The following is a 19,676-nucleotide window of genomic DNA, read 5'->3' on the forward strand; positions in this document are numbered from 1 at the left end:
ACCACTCCGGCACCTCTAAACCGATTTGGTCAACTTTTGGTGATCCAGCGCTCCGCCGCAGTTTGTCCGAGGAGAGACACAGAGCGCGCAGAGGAGGACCAGAGCGCACGATGGGGGAGGAGGAGGAGGAGGAGGAGGATAGAGTTCACGCGCTTTCTCCGGGAAACGGTGAGTGGGAATAGACTAGAGCGCGCACAGGCCAAAAGTTTACACAAAATCCCAGATATGCCTGCTTCCTTAAAAGGTCCACAGGGACATGGATACACAAAAAATAAACAATAAACTTGCTGACTGTGAGGGAGGCTCCAATATGCACGGATTAGGTTTTTCTCTTTTGCAGGAAAGAGAGTGCACGTGGAAACTGATCTAGATTATGTTTCAATAGTTTCAGGACATGTATAATGAGAAATCAGAGAACGCTTTGTTGCCAAATCCGTTTTTTTAAAGTTTTATGAGACCTACTACATGCCATGCAGAAAAAGAACAGCACACTGGAGTAATTTCATCAAACTTAATGAAAAGCAGCTAACACATCTTGGAAACATTTTGTATTCTCTTTCTGTAGAAACTGTGGGCGGGGTTTGAATACATCTGGTTCACTTCGGCGTCCAGACCTGACCTGAACATTAAAGCAAAAGAGGAGGAAGAGCAGGAGGAGGAGGAGGGGGGGGGGGGGTTCTTCTCTCCTTTCTCGCTCGGAAGCAGGAAGAGACACAGCGCCACCTAGTGCTCCTCGTGGGCGCAGATCTTGGAGAGCACTTCGGAAAGAGTTTCGGGGTGCAGTGAGGCGCTTCCACGGGAGGACGCAGAGAGGTGGAGGCGTTGAGCGTTCATTGGGTGGTGGTGGTGGTGGTCGTGTGCACAGCTCAGACTGCGGGACTGCAGGGGAAGGTCTGGCCTGGACTCAGATTTTCCAATGAGATCACCGTTCCAGGGAGAAAAAAGCTGTGCGGAGACGCAGAGTGGGAGGAATGGAGGGGGAGGGGGGGGGGGTTACATCTGGTAATGATATGTGTTTGTTAGCAAGCTCTCATAGTAAATCTGTTGGGTTTTTGGCAGTTGTCGGGGTGCGTATAAAGTGTGATGCATGCATTTTGAGATGTCTCAATACCAGCCCTCATCAGGAATATATCACTATAAAATTCTCGTGGAATTCATTAGCCAAGCACTTAGGGAGTGTTTTCAGTTTAAAACTGTAAGCTGGCTGGCTTTGTCCAAAGGAGGACACCTTTTGTGGGCCTTTTTTACAGTCCTGAACCTGGCAGGTGGGATTGAGATCAGTGAACTACCTCAATGGGGAGTCATCATCTTTTCCCCCAGATGGAACACAAACAGGGTATGTCCTCAAAAAGGTCACGATAAAACTCCATGTAGAAAAAAAGAGAGCAGATACTTTGTTAAGCTGAGAGGTTCTGCATAATGTCTTCTTGGGCACAGCCTGTTGGCAGACAGGATGGAGCACAAGTTTCCACAGGATCCCGATGTTTAGTGGAGAAGATTAGAAGCATTTCTGAGTTGGTGAGAAAGAAATAAGAGTGCCGAGCACAGACAGCGTCTCCAGCCTGACAACTTCTCTTTTTTTGTGGTTTTTAACATCTTGTAACATTTAACACACCACCACCACAGCCACAGTCATCTTTGGGGGTGGATCTCCCTGTGAATGGCAAAGATTTTTGCCTTGTTTTAGAGAATATGGTTCAGAAACTACTAAGCATAAGTAACCACAGATGAGATGAAACACAACATGGAACAAGGGAGAGAAACTGAGGGTAAAGAAACAGCTTCATCCAGAGAAAACATGAAAGTCACTGCAGCACAGATGGAAGAGATAAATCGCAATGTTAGGAGATGACGTAAGGCTTCATCTGCCCGAGTTCCAAGTTAATGGGAACAGTGGTGGTCCAGATCAAACTTTACTGTTGGCTAAACTGGGCTCAAGTTGCACCATGCAAACACAACATGAGGAATTCTCTTTGTCGTGGCTGAAACCACTTCAGATACAGCCAGGCGCCAGTCAAAACATCAGGAAATTGCAGGCTAATCAAGATTCAAATGAAGTTAATGACAGGAAATGGGCCGGACCGACTTCCGCTGCACTAGTCCCAATCCCTCTCTGCTCTCCTCAGACATGCTTCGAGTTGTCTCCAGTCGGCAGCAAAGCAGAGTACACTTTGTTATTTCTATCCTTAATTTCAATACCTACGCCCGACGATGCACAAACAGCATGGTCACCTACTGCCCTCTAGTGAGACATTCTGATAGCAAATGTAACTTCCAACACGGTCACACTTATTTCTGAGAACTCTAGCAGATGTTTTCCTCTGTTAAATAAATTAAATCCACATGCACCATGTATTACCAAGGTCATTTAATTTGAAATTTACAAATTTCACAAAACATAATGGGGCATTTATATATAGATATATATAAAAGGCCTACAGGAAAAAAAAAAGTAGAGTCATGTTGAAATAGATGGCGCCATCATTTTAACTTTGCAATCTCACAATATTTGTCTTTCAGCATATTTACAGAGTAAACATTTTCAATTCTCGCACTATTGAGGCCTTTCCAAAAATATATATATTTTCATTAACATTACAGCTTGTGAACGTACAGCATCTCACCCAAATAATATCCAGAGTAACATCCAAACATATTCATGCATAAGAAACTGATAAAAAATAAGCTGAAGGAATAGCCTGGTGGGGAAAGAACGAGCTTGTGCTGATGTTAAAGAAACGGTTTGATATTTTGTAAAATACACTCGTTTACTTTCTTGCTGAGTTAGAGGAGATTAATAACCACTCTCATGTAATTACCGGCAACAAAACAAATAAGTTCCCAAAATGTCAAACTATTACTTCGTTACATAGTCCTGAACGATTGGCTAATGTGACTACATTTACTGTACAGTGAAGAGGAACCTTTACTGTACAGCATCATTCTGTATCCTTCATGTATTGCTTGGTTTAGTTGGTCCGTTGTAACTGTAGTAGCCTAACCGCCAAACGCAGCGTGTCAGTGTGTATGTGTGTGTGTGTAAAACGTTCTGCTGCAGTCCGCCCTCGAGCCCGACTCAGTTCATGTTAGAGTGGCTCTTCAGGTGCCTCCTCAGGTGGTTCAGACAGGTGTAGGTCTTGGGACAGATCTGGCAGTGGTACGGTCTCACCCCAGAGTGGTTCAGCATGTGCTGCTTCAGCACGCTTCCGTCCGAGAAGGCTTTCCCGCACTGGGTGCACACGTACGGCCGCTCCCCCGTGTGCACGCGCATGTGAACGGTCACCTTGTGCGCCATCGTGAAACCTTTGCCGCACACCGTGCACTTGAACGGCCTTTCTCCGGTGTGGGTGAGCCTGTGTGTGCGCATCGCGCCCATCTGGGAGAACGCCTTGCCGCAGTCGGGGCAGACGTGCGGCTTCTCGCCCGTGTGCACCCTGGTGTGACTCCGCAGCCCCCCCGCCGTGGAGAAACACTGCGAGCAGTGGGTGCACTGGTACGGCCGCTCTCCCGTGTGCGTGCGCATGTGCTGCTTCAGGTCGTAGCGGTTCCTGAAGCCGCGGCCGCAGACCAGACAGCTCTCGGGCCTGTCGTCGTTGTGGCGCAGCTCGTGGTTGGCCAGGCATTTCTCGGACAGGAAGCACTTGCCGCACTCCCGGCACTGATAGGGTTTCTCGTGGTCGACTCGCTGGTGGTACTTCAGCTCGCTGATGCCGGGGAAAGTCTCATCGCAGTACCTGCACCTGAAGCGATGGTTGGGGCTGTAGGGAAGCTGGTGGTCGCTCATCTGATGGTTCCGCAGCAGGTGGGCCATCTTGAATGTCTTTCCGCAGTGAGAACACTCGTACTTTGTCAGCAGCTGGACACACTGATGTCTGACCCGCTCGTGCAGAGACCTGAACTGACAGCCGCACTTTGTGCAAATGTGGGACGCGTTTTTACACTTCCTCTTCCTGTGCCGGGAGAGGTGGGCCTCCGTGCGGAAGGCCTTACCGCACTGAGAGCATTTGTAAGGCTTCACCGCAGTGTGGAACCTCTGGTGCTCGAGAAACTCAAAACGATACTTAAAGCTCCTTCCACACAGTGGACAGTTATGCGTGACCCGTCCTCGCGGGTAGGCTGCCTTGACAGATGCTTTCCTGGAGGACGCCGAGGACGCCCGGTGAGCGGAGCCGCTCTTCCGATGTTTTCCTCTGCTCATCAACTTGGCCGTCTCCATGTCGCCCACCTCCTCGTGCCGTTGCTGATGTTTGGTCAGACACTTGGAGGAGATGAAGCTCTTCCCGCACTGCTTACACTGATAAGGCTTGTCATGATCTACCTGCTGATGATACTTCAAGTCACCGATCCCTGAGAAACCCACCCCGCAGTGGCTGCACTTGAAGAGGCGGCTTTGGACGTGAGTTAGCAGGTGTTCTTTTAAGCTGCTAGACTTTTGAAAACTTTTCCCGCAGTGCCCACAGTTGTAGCTGCGGCCACGTTTCGGGCAGTGGTGCCTGAATTTGTCCAGTGAGGTCGGAAAACTGTTCCCGCACTTAATGCACAGATACGCCGCGTTTTTGCATTTCCGCAGCCGGTGGCCGGCCAGCAGAGTGGCCGTTCTAAAAGCCCTCCCACACTCGGAGCAGTTGTAAGGCTGTAGCCCGCTGTGGACTCTCTGGTGTTCGATGAGGACGGAGTGGTGCTTGAAGCATTTGTCACACTCGAGGCATTTATGCGTCCCCGACTGCTGCCTCCTGCGAGGAGACGACGAGATGTCCGCCCTCTTTGGGGATTCGGGGAAGTCCGTCGAGGTGGAAGGGTTCGTGGAGAGTTCTTCGTCGAACATGACAATCTGAGGAACGTCGTTGTTTTCGTCGTCACACGCACTCGGGTGGGACGCGATGGCCACTTCCAGCGATGGAGGGAGAGACAGGGAGGGAATGAGAAGATCGTCCGACTCAAACGGAGCTGCAGGGAGAAAAAAAAAAAAGTTAATACAACAGTCTCCCCTCTTCTTCAACTAATACACTACATGAGGACTTTTTTTTTTTTTATATAGCGAATGTGCACGTACCAACACTACACTTAGCCAGTTTTCCGTGGCACTGCTTGCTTTGGAGAAGAAACTTAAGGTCATCTCCATTTGAGACACACTGCATGTACTCCTCTAGGACAGAGGGGGCGGCACTGATCCAGGATGCAGTCTGTATACAAGAGAGGCCCAGAAAATAATTTAAAAAAAAGAGACATTTTGAAGTTCTAGTTGAAAGGTCTCCTAATGTATTGACTTTATTTTCTTCAGAAATCCTCTTTGTACCTGTTTGAAATCTGGTATTGGCAGCAGCTCCTCCAGTCTGGTGAAGAACTCACAAACCAGAGTCTCCAGTGCTGTGTCGAAGTCAGGGCCGTACTCCACTGGGAACACATTCTGTCAGATGGGGGGGGGGGGGGGGGGGGGGGGGGGGACAACCAGACACCTTCAGCACACGGCAATATACCAACATTTCTCAAATTCTGTATAACATTTGAGTTCTGCCAGATCATGTTATTTAGTGCACCGTGTACATGAAACGTATTTGTACCTTGAGGAAGTGCTCTCTGCCGTCAGTGTCTTCGATGAGGCCTTGCACCAGCTTCATAAAGTTCGCCTCTGGTGCCTCAATAACAGGATCGTTGGTCTGCGTTAGAAAACAAAACACCACAGTCACATGATTATAGGCGACGTAAATGTGAACAAAATACGAGACAACCAACTAGGGCGGACATTATCTTCGTTATTGAGTAATCTGTTTATTGTTTCATCAAAAATGTCAGAAAATAGTGTAAAATGCACAGAACAATGTCTTCTAACTGATTGTGTTGGAGCATTCTGCCAGAAATCAATCACTCCACCAAAAGACATGGATATCTTCTTCACAAATAAACACAACAGAATGATTCTCTGATCATCTGGAAGCTAGCAAACAAAGTTATCCACTATGTCAATGCTTTTGGTCCAAAATAACTGAATATCCAAATGATGTATTTATTATAGCATAATTCATATGCCTGACCCAGGGCACCACTGCAAGTCCATCTCTTCCAAACACAGGTCATATAGTATATGCCCTTTTTTGGGACTCCACATTAATTGTACCTTTTTGCAAAGCTTCACACTAGAGCGCAAAACTGCAAACCAGAAAGATTCAGTTAGAAGCACAGAAGTACTGGGACTTTCAAAACAACCAGTTGGAACCAGTTGCTGTTTGGACATTTTTGCTGTAACATTTAGTCAAATGAATAATTATTAGCTGAGTAATCATTTCAGTTCTTCAACCACTCGATTAAAAACACTCACCTCCTCAATGCAAGATGTTCGGATTCGGTTGAGGTGGCTCTCAACAGCCTTGAGATCTTCAGGGTGCTCAGAACGCAACAGCTCCAGAGTTGTCTAGAGGAAATTGAATACACGATATTATTGTTTCAATGATATCCTTTTATTGAGTCTCTTATTCGATTGTTCTCTTTTCATACATGATGGATCTACACATTTCAAAACACTCACCCTTGCTCTCAGGCCCAGTGAGAGCAGCCTCCCTTCTCTTTTACTCATCAGTTCAGGAACTGCATCTGTTACCATGGACACAAACTCCTCCAGTTTCCCATAGTGCTTTATGCTCCTCTGGCGGACCACTTCCCACATCACCGCTGACATCAGCCGGAGTGGTGGGACCAGGATGGCCAGCGAGGACAGAGGGACACTGAATTCTTCAAAAAGAAATTAGATTGGGTCAAATAAACGTAAAAAGCAAGATGGATACCTTGTACTGTGTGACTGCTGCTACATATACCCGGGGGTCACTTCCTATGTGACATGTGTTGTGTTTTAACGTTGAAAGATTGGATTTTGTGTTATATGCAAATATTCATTCATACTAGGTCTTATTGGTGTACTTATGAGTATCTGAGTGCTTGTTTTTAGCAGGAGGGGGAATAGACTCCAGTGCTAATTGAAGACAAGCAACACATTTTCTAATCAGGACAGCATCTCACTTTAAAGTCAGTACAGCCACAGAAACCCGCGCGCTCTGTTCTCTTTCCTCCTGTCTCCATCCCTGTGGTGAACTGGCTCGTGAGAGTAGGAAGTACATCAGAGTAGGGTGCGTTCTCTAGAGCACCAGGGTTGTTTTCAAACGTCTAGCTCCAACCACTCACTGCATTTGTATAGCTAACGTTAGTTCTGAACGTTATGGTAGTACTTATATACTAAAATAAACCCACTCGGTACTTTTACACTGTGCGAAATGGCACAGGAGGTAACTTATAGTGAGTAACGTTAGCAAGAACATGACCAGTTTGAACACATAACGTTAACCGTTAGCTTTATTTCAAATTAAACTGGCTATTGCTAACTATCAGTCAAAACGTGCCAACAGTTAGGTTGCGTTTCATACATTTAAAAAACATTTTTGACCGCAGAAAAAACGTTTCCAGCAGAAAGGTGTTATTAAACACGAGACACAGAGTTACCGTAAGGTATCGTTACCAGACTAGCCAGGAGGCCGCTGGTGTTGCCTGGTAAAACCGGCTTATTATTGGGAAAAACAATTCTTGTTCCAGGGATTAGTCGAGGCCTGTTCAGCCTCGGCTAATCCTTAGCTTTAGCTATTCAGCTAGCTGCATAAGCGATAAATATACTGTTTAGCCGAGCATCGCAAGCTAATACATACCCGTGTCGTTCATTTTGGATTTCTTTAATAACGATGGAAAGAAAAATCATTACAAAAGACTATCTTTCATACTTTCGGTTAGCGTGTTAGCTAGCCGCATACGGGGCTTCAGGCGCCAACTTCTTCCTGAAACACGTTCATTCTGGGGGAGCGGTGTTTCTGTCGGTGTCTGTAACAGCGAGGTTCGTTTTGCTTTACGGGACAGCCCGGATGGGACAATGCTAATTCACCCTACTTTCAAAATGAGATGCACCGCCTCACCGGACAACCAAATAACTAAATCTTTGAAGTAATGTTTACATTTAATAAATGTTTTCTTTTATGTCGCATATTATCACATAATTGTAAATTAATAGGTTTTGAATATACATTTCCAAAAACTATGTAAAAACTAGTTTGCCATTGAAACGATTATAATTTTACTCCCTTATAAAAGAGATTTAAAATCTCAATGGGATTATCTGGCATAAATGCAGATTCAATAAAATACTAAAAAAATCAGCTTGTAATACAGTCTACAACCCACCCCATCAGGATTACAGGAGCAATGTATTTGTTATTCAATATAATTATGTTCAAGGATCACAAACATATATTAATATTGTGCACTACCGTTGCAGGATCTTTCATGTTAGATTCAAGAACACATTTTGCTGCAGTCAGAAGCAAACACAGAGTACAACATAGCGTAGTTGCAATTTATTGATTTAGGGTATCAGAAAACAAAAAGTAATACATTTAAATGTAACTGTAGAGGGTACAACAAGAACAGATCTGACAAAGCAGGATCAGGAATCATTCATTAAAAACAAGAATTTTTCACAACATATTCCCTACAAGAGAGAATGAGTGCTATGGAACCTCTTCTACAGTGCATTAAATTAACATCGCTATCAGTACACGCCCGTGGTTTGCCGTCAGGGCCAGCAAGGCCTTCTCTGCTGGCCTAAACAATCACAAAGTTATAGCTATTTTATAATTTAATAGTTTTTCTTAAATACACATGTATTGTAATTTATAAAAATATTTTTCCCATTATCTTATCTCATTGCACAGCTACCGTCTTCCTCAGTTTCTCTGCTTCGAGTGCAGCTTGTTTTAAGTAGAGCTTTTATCCAATCAGATTTTACCTCTGTGTCTCTAGGTAAGAAGAGAGGCCCGAGGCCCGCAGGCTCACAAGTGCATCCCTTTGCAGTTTAAGTGAATGGGGACGATATTGTTGATTGTCATATTCTTCAACCAATCAGATCTTTAGTTTGACATGTTGGGCGTATTCTTTGACGTGCCAGAGCCTGCTAGCTGGCCTATAGCTACATCAGCATTACTGCAGCTCAGCTTTCGGGAGCAGCTCTGCAGTGAGGTGCAGCGTCTGCTGTGATTTGTCAGTGGTCATGTGACTATCGTGAACCGAAGGTTAACAGCAGAGGCTTAGTCGGAGTAGTGAGAGTTCAAATTGAAAGATATGGAAGAAATGACATTTTTTGCATTTTGCGTGGTGTAGATTTTTTTTATCTAGCTTTGTTTTAACACTCAATGGCTGAAGGAGGAGGATAAACAGATTTGTGAGTTGGGATTTAACTCTTGGTCAACAAAGAAAGGAGCATGTGATCAGCATTTGGTAAGTCAACTTTTTTTTTTTTTTACATCCAATATCTGAATGGCCCGTGCCCTCGAGTGTGTAGCCGAAGGCGTGTTGCTGCTGTTGTTTTCTCGTTAAGCTAGTTAGCGTCACCTCCCAGAACACTTGCGGATCCCCCGCTGCTTTATGTTTTTTTTTTTTTGCTCCTGGGGCCCGCTGCGGCTTCTTGGAGACGGGGGCCCGCTGCGGCTTCTTGGAGACGGGGGCCCGCTGCGGCTTCTTGGAGACGGGGGCCCGCTGCGGCTTCTTGGAGACGGGGGCCCGCTGCGGCTTCTTGGAGACGGGGGCCCGCTGCGGCTTCTTGGAGACGGGGGCCCGCTAAAGCTTCTTGGAGACGGGGGCCCGCTAAAGCTTCTTGGAGACGGGGGCCCGCTAAAGCTTCTTGGAGACGGGGGCCCGCTGCTTCTTCTTGGAGACGGGGGCCCGCTGCTTCTTGGCGGAGACGGGGGCCCGCTGCTTCTTGGCGGAGACGGGGGCCCGCTGCTTCTTGGCGGAGACGGGGGCCCGCTGCTTCTTGGCGGAGACGGGGGCCCGCTGCTTCTTGGTGGAGACGGGGGCCCGCTGCTTCTTGGCGGAGACGGGGGCCCGCTGCTTCTTGGCGGAGACGGGGGCCCGCTGCTTCTTGGCGGAGACCCGCTGCTTCTTGGCGGGGGCCCACTGCTTCTTGGCGGAGACGGGGGCCTGCTGCAGCTTGGCGGAGACGGGGGCCCGCTGCAGCATGGTGGAGACGGGGGCCCGCTGCAGCATGGCGGAGACGGGGGCCCGCTGCAGCATGGCGGAGACGGGGGCCTGCTGCAGCATGGCGGAGACGGGGGCCTGCTGCAGCATGGCGGAGATCATTTCGTGCGAGATCATTCTGTCACGGGGTGTGGTGGAGGACTTAAATGCAGACAAGACCTGAAGTAGAGTGAAGCAGGTATTTAATGAAAACGTGAAAACAGAACAGAAAACTTACAGGAACATAACAGGGAATCCACGGACGAGACAAGAGACTAGGGGGGAAATCCAGCAGGACGAGGCAGGGCAGGCAGACGGGGAAACCCGGGAACAGGACAAGCCAAACGGGCGGGTAGACATGAAAATGAACTGGCAGTGAGTGGGTGTGTGACTGGGGTTTAAATAGTGGATGCAGCAGAGTGAGCAGATGAGAGTAATGAGCTGACGAGGTGGGTGTGACTGGCAGGTGCACTGAATAAACTGATTAGGTGAGTGAGAGATGGAAAAAACAGGATAATGGTGGCAGACCTGTGACACACACTGTGCCTATTTTATACAAAAAAATAGACTAACTTTGGATAACATTTCAAACATTTTTTTAACCGTGTTACAACTACAGTCGGTGGTTACGACGGCCTTTCGGGTGATTCAAAAACGTCTGTGTCTATTTTGCTTTTGGTTTAATTTCTTGTTACCGTCCACACCTTCCTGTTACACGTACATTTAATAATGGCTAAGGATATCATATGATGATGTTTTATGCAGAAGAAGCGGTAAACGTGCTCTTGATTTACTGTCAATAACGTAGAAACGTAATAACATTAGTAATTCAGTCATGCAAAATAACTTAACTCTCAAAGTTCACAGGATCATAAGCATATCATGTGTCTCTCTAACAAAGAAAAACTAAAAACACTGACTCAAGCACAGCGTGCTATTTCAATGTTAATACCTCACCTCCTTTGGCCTCTTGCTCTCTGGAGGCGGAACATGTGAAGAAATCAGAGGGGAACAGAATTACACCTCCAAACTTAACAGCCTTAAGACTTCGTGAACGTGAAACACACATTAGGCTGAATAGGACTCATTTGAATACCAGAACTATTATACCATTATAAATCATACGTACCACTGACATCACCTGAACAAGCTTGGACAGGCTTGGTTAAAATGCTGGTGTCCTTCAACTGCATGCTCTTCAGTTTAGGGTAAGTAGCTACAATTTCCTCATCAGTTTGCAGGAGGTTCAGGAAGGCTTTGCAGCTGTCCTCACCTTTGTTCATGAGCTTGTCCACGAGCCTAACGACGTGGCCCTCTACATCTTCCTTGTTGATGCTTTTAAGGTTGTTGTACTCACGCTGAGTTATCAGCTCATTCTGATGAACTTTGTTGAGGATTAGCATGTAGTCTCCACACAAAGCCTGCAGAATGTCTGTCTTATTACATCTCACCGTGTCTTTGGCTGACATGTTGAATCTGACAAACAGAGACAAAAAGAAGAAACAGTAAAGTACACCAGGAAATACTGGGTTTTGGTTCATTGAGTCAATCTGTGACAGCTGAGATGTTTTTGTAACATATACGGCACATATACATTACAATTAATCATTGTGTACTTCACTCATGAGTGAGATTCATTTCTGACAACTTACCAAACGCAGCAGCAAGCGTTACTCTGTAATAAGTGAGTTTAATGAGTTGGCTTTATAATGTAGCCAAGTAGCTTGGAATTAACAATATATTTTGAAATCATGTAAGATTTGAACTTTCCTTTTCTACGATTACAGCATTCAAAGTACCGCAAGTTGACTGCTGTACTCCAAAACTACAGCACAGCTCCAACAATACAGAAGTCATTACTTTAAGATTTGGTCACTTACAGTCAGGAAGTTGTTTCCTCTGTGTCCTCAGTGCCCGTAATAATTCACCGAGGATGTAGGTTAGAATACGATGTAGCTACAGACAATGGAGGGTGGTGACTGTGAAGCTTGCTTATCGTGGAAAAGGAGCAGTTGAGATGTTATCGACGAGTAAGTTTTTCAGGGTTTTCTGATTTCCCGCCAAAGCAGTGTTACCAACTCCTCAATAAGGAAAGTAGCTATTGGCTGTCCTAAAAGTCGTTTGAAGTCGCTAAATGACGCCATCGCCTAATTTGCATAATTGTAATGAGCGCTGTATGAGAGAGGCGGGAACAGCTTTGCGCATGCGCGATTCATTTGCAGTCTGGACACGGAGTGTGGGGCCAAATCCCAATGTCCCCCCTTACGGACTCACGGACTTTGAGGCGCGCTCCCGCGAAGTCCGTGAGGGTTTAGGGATGTCCCACTGTCAAATCATCAAGTGTTTGAGGGCTCTCTCGCAGACATTTTGAGCCCTTTATGAACCCTTTCCGTAAGTCAGCATGGTATGCTGACTTAGCCTAAGGGAATTACCCACAAATCATTGCAATGTGACGTTAAACACGGGGTAACCAGTGGACGCATGGAGACGTAAAAAAAGGTAAACAAAGAGGACGGCTCAAGTGTGTTCAGCCTCTCATAATACATTTACTCAGAAACACTAACGGTTAAAAATGGAACAAAAAATAAACATGAAATCAGAAGATATTTCTTTATTTATTCATCAAATATTTGATTTTGTCATTGAAGCTGTTTTGACAAAAACGAGTAAATAGATTATATGAAGTTACCTCTCATCATGTGAGGAAAGAGCCAGGAAGACGTTCAAATCAGGGAGTACAAAGTATAAAATAAATACCTCCAATTATACATCATATTTGTTGTCGTTTTCATGGTAACGCGATATATTGCAGCAAAGTGCTGTCCCATTCGTATTTACACCATCTCAAGCCCTCACAGTCTCTCACACTCAACCACTTACCAGGTGACGTCAGTAAGTCCTTGAGGTTTTAGGGTTTAGGGGGGACATTGGGATTTGGCCTGGGTCTCCTCTTTCTGCAGCTGGGACTGCTGCACGAGGGGCTTTCACGTCAGAGTCAAAACACCAGAAAAGTCTCCAACAACACCAGAAAAAGTAGCTAGATTTATCGCTAGTAGCTTTTGACAAAAAAAGTCGCCATGAGGGTTTGGAAAGTCGCCAGATTTAGCGAGAAAGTCGCCAAGTTGGCAACACTGCGCCAAAGTACAAAGGTTTCCTGGGGAAAAGTGACATATTCAATGTAAACACACCCACTGACACCTCACACTTCAGCACCACAAACACACGTGTGGACAAATGGTGCCAACATTTAGTTTTTTGTGTTGTGTTGTGTTGTCTCCAGCTCTTCCACTCTGCTCCGCCAGCTGAGCCTGTGGAGGAGATCACAAAGGTGGAGGATATGGAGCAAAAGCCTGAAAAGATGTTATAAAAGCAATGTGGGAAGGACACATTCAAACGTTAGAAAAAGAAGGAACGTCTCACTGCCATGCGGCACCAGGCCAGTCCATTCAGCAATAAGTATTAGTGTTTATAAGTATTCTTGCTCTGCGTCGTCCTCGTGTTGTGGATTTTTTGTTTTGTTATTCATATGTCCAGTGACAAGTTTTGAAGAAAGACATTAGTTTTGCCTGAACTTGCAGGTTAGCTGGTTTTGAAACGTAGATCTACAGTGCTTCTATAAATGTGTATACCTTTTGGGGTGTGAAATAAAGTTGAGTGATATACTGAAATATCAAATGCTCATTTAAAGTGAATTATTTTAGTCAACCTTTATTTATACACGGTGGTCCAATGAGAGCCTTTCACTCTCTTTATGGGAGCCGACACAGGACAATAACGGCAAAAAGGAAAAACATTTAGACAAACATGTAACAATTTCACAAATGCAAAAGTGTGAAGATAACATTGTGTTGGGATCTGGCCCTAGTCTAGAAGCACCCATGCTCCTTCCTGTCATACAACGTCTGATAGAAACTCCAAGATGAATGACTACACCTCCCAGCACAGCCAAAACTTGATCCTGGCCCCTCATTGGCCAAGAAGTGGCCCCCCACTGTTCGAGACCTGGTTTATAAGCGAGCAGGAAACGCCATTCGCTCTCTATCCTCCGGACCTCGTCCTGGCAACAAGAAGATTCACGAGGAGCCGCGGCCTCATCAAACCCTATCAGGTCACATGTCACATTCGCTGGTCGAACCTACAGACTGTGTTTTATTTTGAGTTTTGGATCCCGTAGTGCGAGAACGGATAATCTCTACGACCCGTCCTCCCACCCTTTAGTGCACACCTTGTCGGGAAAAGAGGGCAGCTGAGCCCCTAAAGAGCCGAAGATTTCCGGCCAAAGACGAGCGACTCTCGCACGCCTCCGACGTTAAGAAAACCCCTCTCTGCAGCGAGGGGATTGAGTCTGCGCTAGCTCCACTAGCCGCGCCACCCGGACCCCTCATTTCCCGAGGACTGAATGATTCCCACCACGGGAAAAGGACCCTGCCGAACGAAGCTTCTCAAAGTAAGAGTTACTGGTATCTGGGCTTAGCTTAGTTTAGCATTAGCTTAATTTAGACTATTCGTTTATGTCGTTGTTATTCCTGTATCTTGTTGTGTTAAGTTACTGTCGTGTTATAACGTGTTATTACGCCAGCATCGCGGACCACGGAGTCCCGTTATATTGTGTATTTCCTGCTGTAACCGTTCGCATTTGATCCGTCGCTGTTAGTGGATGTGGAGTTTGTGATTCTATCACTTTAAAAACTAAAACTACGGTGGCCGACTCTCGTCTGGCCGACCGGGTTTCGGGGTGATAGGGAGACAAACTCGCATTTCACCGCAGTGACAAAGATCTGTTTGTTTTGGGGATTCTTTTATTTTGTTTTTGGTTTCATTCTCTCCTCTTTAAATCGGCTCTGCGAGTGAGATCTAGAACCGCAACTATCACCGTAAAAGCGTGCTGTTCCTCACTGCCTCACTACTGCGCAGAGCATCGCGCTCAGAGCTCGATTTTTTCTCTCTCTCTCTTTCTCCCTCTACTAACCGCACACACGTAGTTAGAGCTGCTGATTTTGGGTGAACCTCTCAGACTCGTGATTACGTAATCTCTGACCCCAACCCACATGGTACACCGTCCCACGTGGTTATAGTAGCCACCTCTCCGCCATTTTGGTCGCCGGTCTCTAGACTCGCCATCTTGGCCTGTAGGCTCACACGCCCCTATTGAGATTACCCACCATCACTGTTGAGTAGGCCTCCCCCCCCTTTCTTTACACACATACACACACACATACATACATATACATATATCGATACACATATCCTTACCCCACTTTATTCATTTGAGTTTAGGTATTAGGCACATAATTGTATGATAGCGTTTGTTGATTGTGATATTACTTGATTTGATCATTTATTATTTTGATTTAATAAACTCTGTTATATTTTAAAGAGCAGTCGTCTGTGATTACTTGTGCATAAGTGTGTAATAACAACTGGATGTAGTGGCCTGTGCTCGAACTTAACCCTTCACTCGCACTCCAAACGTGTAATAGTATTCAGACTGTTAACATCGTGAGTGACCACTGATTATGAGACTTAGTTTATAGTTTGGTTATTGGTCCCTGTCCGCAGGGTGGTGCCCCGTTCTTATTAGTAATTACTAATTAACTTATTGATATTAATAACTCCATTGATGTTGATAATTTAGTTTCATATTTGCTGATAACCAAACACGCTCCTTTACGTTCCCAACAATTGTTACAAGTTTTTTTTTTTTTTTTTTTGAAAAGAGTATCAAACCAGCATCAAACTAAATGTGAACACAACAATATTGAAGTTAACCCATTAAAGTTTGACATTTTGGGAAGAACACTTATTCGCTTTTTGGAGGACCGTCAGATAAGAGGATTGATGCCACTCTCATATCTGTTAAAGCTAAAGCATCGAGGCGGTCGGCTTAGCTTAGCTCTCTCCTTAGTACATGGGCGCAGAGATCACCTCGTCAGTTCAGAGAATGAATGATTGGGCCTAACAAACTGAGCCTGGTCATAAAGCCAACCCTGAGCTAATCAGAGCAAATCAAGTCTGGTTTCAGAGCTGACTTTCAAACACACACGGGAGATTACAAGCACAGATCACATCAATTCACAACGTAGTGGATTGACATGCTAAAACAAACCTGACATGATTGTGGCAGCAGATACAGAAAATAAAACATGGGGGCAAAAATTAACAGAAACACTGTCGCTGTCAAAGCAAAAGGGAACTTTTGATAGCAGCAGGCAGCTCAGACTGACTCAGCTTGTTGCAGCTCTCTGACAATAACCACATCATTGTAGGCTCAAGTCAAATGGTACTTCCTATAAGGCCACAGACAGGCTTCAAAGTTGTTTATTAGTTTCATTGGCATAGTATGTTGACTGGATTACTTTGCAGATACTTACGACTTAAAATATGCAAGTTCAGATTCAAGTTTGCAATGAAGTGTGTGTCAAAATGTGATAAATGTGACACGTACAACAAAGTACTTTATATTCACAGTGCGCAGCGTTTAAGAGGAACTGTCAGGGAGGAACTTTGGAGAAAACACTGTGTTTCAGTCTGGTAGATTGACTGTAACACTGGTAAAGCAGGGAAACTTAGGTTGGATATCGCAGATGACTGAGAAGAACCTTGCATTGCAGCAATGAATGAATGAATTAAGCCACATGATAAGATGCCCACCATAGACTTTATGCCCTGCCTGTCCTGCATCGCTACATTTCCTGTATGGTTCTGGTTCCTCTGTTCTGTATACAGCGGCTTTGGATAAGATAAGATAAAATATGTCGACAAACCGCACAGTTCAAATAGATCACTGAACTCAAGTATGACTTCCCCAAGCAGATAAATAAACAGAAGAAAACATGGTGACACATGACCACGACTATGTCAAAATATCTTTCTTATGACAAGAAACTTCACAATATCACAGCATCAGATTGTGTTTTTTATACAAAAAACTATGTTCCCACACTCATTAGGAAACAACTATTTTTTAATGACTTTCAAGTACTCTTGAGTACTTGTTGAAATGCGTACTAGAAATGTACACGGTTTGCATACACTACAGTGGCCTTCTTTTTTTTACTGATAAGAGACACACAAAATAATTACATTTGAGAAGATATGACGGACAGCGAACAGACCCTTGCTGTTCCACAAGATGCTGCTTTCTGCCATCTTGTTAGTCCACCTGATCAATGGGGTCGGTCTGCCAGGCTGAAGACATGACCTCAATAGACCGAGCTGCTGCTGATTCACATTTCCATGTAGAAACACTCTGTGAAGGACACCATTGAGGATGTGTTAGGGTTGAACAAGACCGACTGAAAAGGAACTCTTTGATGCACCACAAATAGAAAAAACACACACTGAAGTCACAGTATCTCTGCGTCTTTGTGCCTGGTTTGCATGGAGCAGATTTGGATGCAGTGTAACAAGTCTGCGTGCCATACCTCGTCCAAAGCTGCTGTATTGTAGCTGTGTTTTGTCCAGCGGTTCCGTGAGGGGAGCTACACCGTCATCAGAGGCTGCACCCCTTCTGTAATTCTCTATCAGTGTTTCCAGAGTCCCAAAACTCTGCGGTCGGACTCCTGGGTCCTGCTGATTACACACAAACCATGACAAACAGCCTTGTGTGTGTGTGTGTGTGTGTGTGTGTGTGTGTGTGTGTGTGTGTGTGTGTGTGTGAGAGTGTGGACATGTGCGATGTTCACCCACCTGAAGACACCAGCCGTTCGTGGAGTGTATAAGCCTGTAGGTGTGCACAAACGGCGCTTTCCTGCAAAACACGACGGAGTAAAGTCTGAAAGAGCACCAGTGCACTCTGCAATGTGATGATTAAATGTAATGTTGAAATGTGAAAGAGGTCGTGAATCAGACAGAGGATGACTGATTTCACTTTTGTGTTCGACACACTGGAGTGAAGTTACATTATATAATCATTTGGAACTTCTGGACAATTTCCAATCTTTATGTTTTTGTGTTTTTCAGAAGCTATTTCTTCAGATTATCTTTAAAATGATGAATATGGATTAGTTATGTAAATATGTTTCAAAGTCTGGCCTACTCGGATTGTGAGACAAAGAAATAACAACTCGTTTCTAAAGAGGAAAGACTTGTTGGAGCATAGTTTGTAGAATACGTATTGTCCGAGGTATACACGCAGTATACATTGGTGAAATGTAACTAAAGTACATTTTCTCAGTATTTCCATTTTATGCTATTTTAGACTTCTGCACCTCTACATTTCAGAGGGAAATATTACACAATGTACTCGTCACTCCATTTATCCGACAGCTACAGTTACTTTTCACATCAAACACATAATCATTTATAAAATATGCATTGATCGATTTCTATCCGGCAGAATGCGTTTGACTCATTCATTAATTATTTGCGTCTGTATGTTTTGAAATTGTGACTGTGACGTCATTATGAAACAACCCAGAATATGATTATGGTTTCTCTTAAATGATATAACTCATCAAACCCGACACTCAGGAATGATCAGCCTCACGTGACTGAATGAAATGATGTAAAAAGTGTTTCGTCTCTCCAGCTCTCAAAGACTTTAATTGTTTCCATAATAAAAGTTATTGAGGGAAATATCAGATCATGAAAAGACAAATCTTTCTAATAAATGAAGAAAGTTGTTTGTGGTCCTTTTGTTGTTCAGACTACGATGAACATTTATTTAAACTATATTTAAACAGGAAGTAGATTGGTTGCTTAGTTAAAAAAAATACGACAGAGTAATAAAGATTCTTGAAGAATGAAAGGTTGTGTTTGATACTTAAGATCTTCCTCTATAAACTCAAACAGACACATTTCGTGGAAAGTTTTAGAAGTTTTACTTTTCAGACTTAGTTACAGCGCTGTGGGTCTTTCTCTCTCTCTCTCTATCTCTCTCTCTCACTCACATCAAATTTACTATAAAATCAACACTTACACATAAAGGTTTACTAGATTATGATCCATAAATGTGGTCAACACACGTCTCTCACTCGTTTCCTCTCAGTGTTGTTGTCTGTTCTCACTCGTAGCTCTGCTGGGAGCTGAAGTCTCTGTCGTACTGGAGAGCAATTCATGTTTTGTTCCTTTATGTGTGTGGACTTCACAATAGTTAAGAAATAATAAGAATAAACAATAATAAGAAAAGGAAAGTCCTCCGTTTTGTGTCCGTCCTCCTCAATGCCGCTAACCGTGACTTCAGACGGCTGGTCACGCCGCTCACTAATCGCTCCATTAACAGCTGCTTCCTCCACAGATACTTCCGGTAATAACAGCTTCACTACTGTTTTTATTTTGTTGTTGCGACAGGTTGTTAACGGATTGTTTTGGAGTTTTTATGGCACGCAGCTTTTTGATGTTGCATCTATCTGCAGCCTTCTTTCCAATACGGAAGTGAGGACGAACAAATGTGAGTTGTCGTGGCAACGACGCTGTAGTACCGTACAGACGGATGTATGTGCGCAACTGAACTTGACCCAAAAGCAAGTGCACTCAGAGAAATCCTATACATTGGTCATGTTAGTTGAATCTGCTTTAAACTACTCCATGTGTTTGAGCTATTGTTAAGATTAATAAAAGAAAACTTCAAAATAATGGCAGTAAACAGCTTTTTACATTATCATATAGATACTAATGCTGTTCTGGTTTGA

At 44.5% G+C, this 19,676-nt stretch overlaps 2 protein-coding genes across 14 annotated transcripts; both read right to left on the reverse strand.

Annotated features, from left to right (window-relative positions):
* Positions 1-2,353: 2,353 nt before the first annotated feature.
* Positions 2,354-7,884, reverse strand: LOC142956405 (uncharacterized). 5 transcript variants are annotated; one of them, XM_076097978.1, is made up of 7 exons: positions 7,689-7,884; positions 6,524-6,726; positions 6,317-6,409; positions 5,562-5,657; positions 5,297-5,407; positions 5,054-5,183; positions 2,354-4,947 (listed from the first exon to the last, which is right to left on the reverse strand). In XM_076097978.1, exons 1-7 carry the CDS (start codon positions 7,699-7,701, stop codon positions 3,077-3,079), a joined length of 2,517 nt encoding a protein of 838 aa, XP_075954093.1. In that variant the 5' UTR covers positions 7,702-7,884; the 3' UTR covers positions 2,354-3,076. The 5 variants fall into 5 exon arrangements, with proteins under 5 accessions (XP_075954093.1, XP_075954092.1, XP_075954094.1 ...); XM_076097977.1 differs by having other exon boundaries at positions 7,761-7,873; XM_076097979.1 differs by lacking the exon at positions 7,689-7,884 and adding an exon at positions 7,012-7,652.
* A 488-nt stretch (positions 7,885-8,372) lies between these two features.
* On the reverse strand, positions 8,373-17,976 carry LOC142956410 (uncharacterized). 9 transcript variants are annotated; one of them, XM_076097998.1, is made up of 7 exons: positions 17,734-17,976; positions 17,469-17,613; positions 17,128-17,293; positions 11,697-13,352; positions 11,174-11,520; positions 11,002-11,021; positions 8,373-10,224 (listed from the first exon to the last, which is right to left on the reverse strand). In XM_076097998.1, exons 5-7 carry the CDS (start codon positions 11,511-11,513, stop codon positions 9,700-9,702), a joined length of 885 nt encoding a protein of 294 aa, XP_075954113.1. In that variant the 5' UTR covers positions 11,514-11,520; positions 11,697-13,352; positions 17,128-17,293; positions 17,469-17,613; positions 17,734-17,976; the 3' UTR covers positions 8,373-9,699. The 9 variants fall into 9 exon arrangements, with proteins under 9 accessions (XP_075954113.1, XP_075954114.1, XP_075954107.1 ...); XM_076097999.1 differs by having other exon boundaries at positions 11,697-17,293; positions 17,386-17,613; positions 17,734-17,973; XM_076097992.1 differs by having other exon boundaries at positions 11,697-17,293; positions 17,734-17,970.
* Between the last annotated feature and the right edge of the window lie 1,700 nt (positions 17,977-19,676).

Source organism: Anarhichas minor, unplaced genomic scaffold, assembly GCF_050575085.1.
Source record: "Anarhichas minor isolate MPS153535 unplaced genomic scaffold, ASM5057508v1 ptg000024l, whole genome shotgun sequence".
Lineage (NCBI taxonomy): Eukaryota > Metazoa > Chordata > Actinopteri > Perciformes > Anarhichadidae > Anarhichas > Anarhichas minor.

Excerpts from the sequence above, each read along its gene's own strand:
- LOC142956405 (XM_076097977.1), bottom strand. The coding sequence starts at position 7,788 with ATGCGGCTAGCTAACACGCTAACCGAAA. Across the intron at positions 6,727-7,760 it reads AGCTAACACGCTAACCGAAA|AATTCAGTGTCCCTCTGTCC; the intron begins GTATGAAAGATA and ends TTCTTTTTGAAG. Across the intron at positions 6,410-6,523 it reads CACTGGGCCTGAGAGCAAGG|ACAACTCTGGAGCTGTTGCG; the intron begins GTGAGTGTTTTG and ends AATTTCCTCTAG.
- LOC142956410 (XM_076097998.1), bottom strand. The coding sequence starts at position 11,513 with ATGTCAGCCAAAGACACGGTGAGATGTAATAAGACAGACATTCTGCAG. Across the intron at positions 11,022-11,173 it reads TTGTTCAGGTGATGTCAGTG|AGAGCAAGAGGCCAAAGGAG; the intron begins GTACGTATGATT and ends TTCCGCCTCCAG. Across the intron at positions 10,225-11,001 it reads AGAGCAAGAGGCCAAAGGAG|GTCTTGTCTGCATTTAAGTC; the intron begins GTGAGGTATTAA and ends ACTCTACTTCAG.